The sequence below is a fragment of the Otolemur garnettii genome, unplaced genomic scaffold, assembly GCF_000181295.1.
Source record: "Otolemur garnettii isolate 467f Iridium unplaced genomic scaffold, OtoGar3 scaffold00038, whole genome shotgun sequence".
NCBI classification, from domain to species: Eukaryota; Metazoa; Chordata; class Mammalia; order Primates; family Galagidae; genus Otolemur; species Otolemur garnettii.
This window is the reverse complement of record NW_003852433.1, coordinates 6530617-6533156: the sequence shown is the minus strand read 5'-3', so window position 1 is coordinate 6533156 and position 2540 is coordinate 6530617. Positions and strand designations below refer to the sequence as shown.

The window sequence follows — 2540 nt, the reverse complement described above, 5'->3', positions numbered from 1 at the left end:
AAAAAAAAAAAAAAGATCTGTGTCTATTTCTTCCTTGGAATGCCTCTGCATATGTCCCGTAAGCAGCCACTGTCCTAGGACATGCCAGGAGGAATGCTTTGGGGATCGGCCAGAACTGAGGCTATGCCTTTGTTTCCCTGGGTCTCAGTTGCCTTGTCTGTAAGATGGTCTAATGATAGCACCCACTTTGTAGGTAAGATGTGTGCAGGAAGCATTTAGCATGGCTCTCAGCGAGAGAAGAGCACTGGGATGAGGCTCCAATTAGCCTGTCTGGGGTTAAGTCTTGGCTCTCCCATCTCCTTTCAGGGATACTGAGGAGGCATCCTTTTCTTCTTTTTTCTTTTTTTTTTAGAGACAAAGTCTCACTCTTTCACCCTGGGTAGAGTGCCATGGTGTCATCAGAGCTCACAGCAACCTCAAACTCCTCAAGGGAGTTGGGTTCAAGTGATCGTCAAGCTTCAGCCTCCTGAATAGCTGGGTCTGCAGGCGCCTGTCACTATGCCCAGCTAATTGTTTTATTTTTAGTAGAGACAGGGTCTCACTCTTGCTCAGGCTGGTCCCAAACTCCTGAGCTCAAGCAATCTGCTTGTCTTGGCCTCCCAGAGTGCTAGGATTATAGGCGTGAGCCACCATGCCTGGCCTGGGGAGGCTCCTTAAGCTTTCTGAGCCTCAGTGCCCCATCTGTCCAATGGTATGATCATTCGGACCCCATCAGCTGTTACTCTGAGGATTAAGAGTGTAACAAGGAGTATGCCTGGCACACAGTGAGCGCTCCATGAGTGGGTTACAGCTCCCATCCCAGCCTCCTGTCTGCCTGGTTTTCATACCTTCCAAACTCTACTTTGCAACCTTTAATTAACCTTTCTTAGCAGTAGGGCAAGACATATCTTTGTATGGTGAGAAACTGGTAGAAGGCTCTCAGCAAATGTGGCTCAGTATTATTACTTAGGGTGCGACGTCATGGGTTCTGTTTGTTGTTTCCGTTCCTGCGATGCTTCGTGCCTCTGTCTAACAGAAACTTGTCTTTCCACCCGCAGGTGGTCTTTGTAGGAATGATGTCCAGCTCTACGCTCTGGGGAAACATCTCAGACCAGTATGGCAGGAAAACAGTAAGACAACCTCTTCCGAGTGCATGTCCTCTAGGTTCTCTCTGTGATGGTGTTGACAAGTTGTAGACCTGGCAAGTGGGAGGCCCGATGGGGAGCTACGTTCAAGCGTAGAGAGAAGATGGGTTTTTTTGTTTGTTTGTTTGTGACCGAGTCTCACTTTGTTGCCCTGGGTAGAGTGCCATGGCATCATAGCTCATAGCAACCTCCAACTTTTGGGCTCAAGTGATCTCTTGCCTCTCAAGTCGCTGGGACTACAGATACCTGCCCCATTGCCTGGCTCTTTTTATAGATAAGGTCTCTCTCTTGTTCAGGCTGGTCTCCAACTCCTGAGCTCAAGCAATCCACCTACCTCAGTCTCCCAGAGTGCTAAGATTACAGTGGGAGCCACAGTACCCGACATTGTTCTGATGCTGCTATGGACTCTTTTCAAATCACACATTCCTAGTGGGGTCCAAGCATGTACATTTCAGAATCTGGATGATGGTAATGGTTCCTACTCAAATCCCCAGGGCATTAACCATTTCCTTACGGCCCCTGACTGGGGTAGTCAAAAGATGGTAGATAAAGACATTGGCTCTGTAGCCTTAAAGTGGGGCATTTCTCAAACCCAGCAGGACTGAGCTCTGGTGTCCATTATAGAAACTGTTCATGAAGGCACCCAAATTATCTGCCTGCCCTACCCAGTTTCTCTACGCCACTCCTCTACTGGGATCACTGCCTAAATAAACTACAGTGGAACCTCTGTAAGTTGACACCCAAGGAGCTATAACAAACTAATCGAAACACAGAGGTGATCAACAGAAGGAACTAGACCTACTGTACTGATACATACATACTGTACTGTACTGTACTGATACATACATGTGGTGCATGTCCAGTCTATGAAAATTAGGTCAACCTAAGAAGGTGGTCAAGGTAGGAAGGTGGTCAGCTATGGGGGGTTTCTACTGTGTTTGTACCAGGATCCTTATCTTAGGGTCTGCGTTTTGAGGGAGCCCAGATATGACACGAAATGGAGTTTTCAGACTGGAAGGAAGAAGGGAACTTATAGGTCTGAGCCTTGAAGGCAGGTAGACCTGGGTTTAGGTGCAACTTTGCCTCTCCTGGCTGTCGGATATTGAGCAAATAAATTGATCTCTCTGAACATCAGTTTCTTCAAATGTATCCGGAAGAAAATAACAGAACCTGTTAATTGAGGTGATGAGTCTGTATCTTTTTGTACAATGCCAGGCACATGTGAGGCACAGGACACACGTGAGCTGGAGCTTCAGTTATAGCATTTCTAACAAGTTCCCGGGCAATGCTAGTGCTGCTAGTCTGGGGACCACGCTATCAAAACTATTGGCTTAGTGGTTCTCAACCTTCTAATACCACGGCCCTTTAATACACAGGTTGAGAACCGCTGGCTTGGGCTAATAAAAATCTACCCTC

At 47.3% G+C, this 2540-nt stretch overlaps 1 protein-coding gene across 2 annotated transcripts in view; it reads left to right on the top strand.

Annotated features, from left to right (window-relative positions):
* SVOP (SV2 related protein) overlaps window positions 1-2540 on the top strand; it is a 92303-nt gene that overhangs the window by 45738 nt on the left and 44025 nt on the right. For both annotated transcript variants that reach the window (XM_003789886.2, XM_012805270.1), the window contains exon 5: window positions 1038-1109. In XM_003789886.2, coding sequence (XP_003789934.1) covers window positions 1038-1109 — 72 coding nt within the window. The remainder of the gene's footprint in view (window positions 1-1037; window positions 1110-2540) is intronic.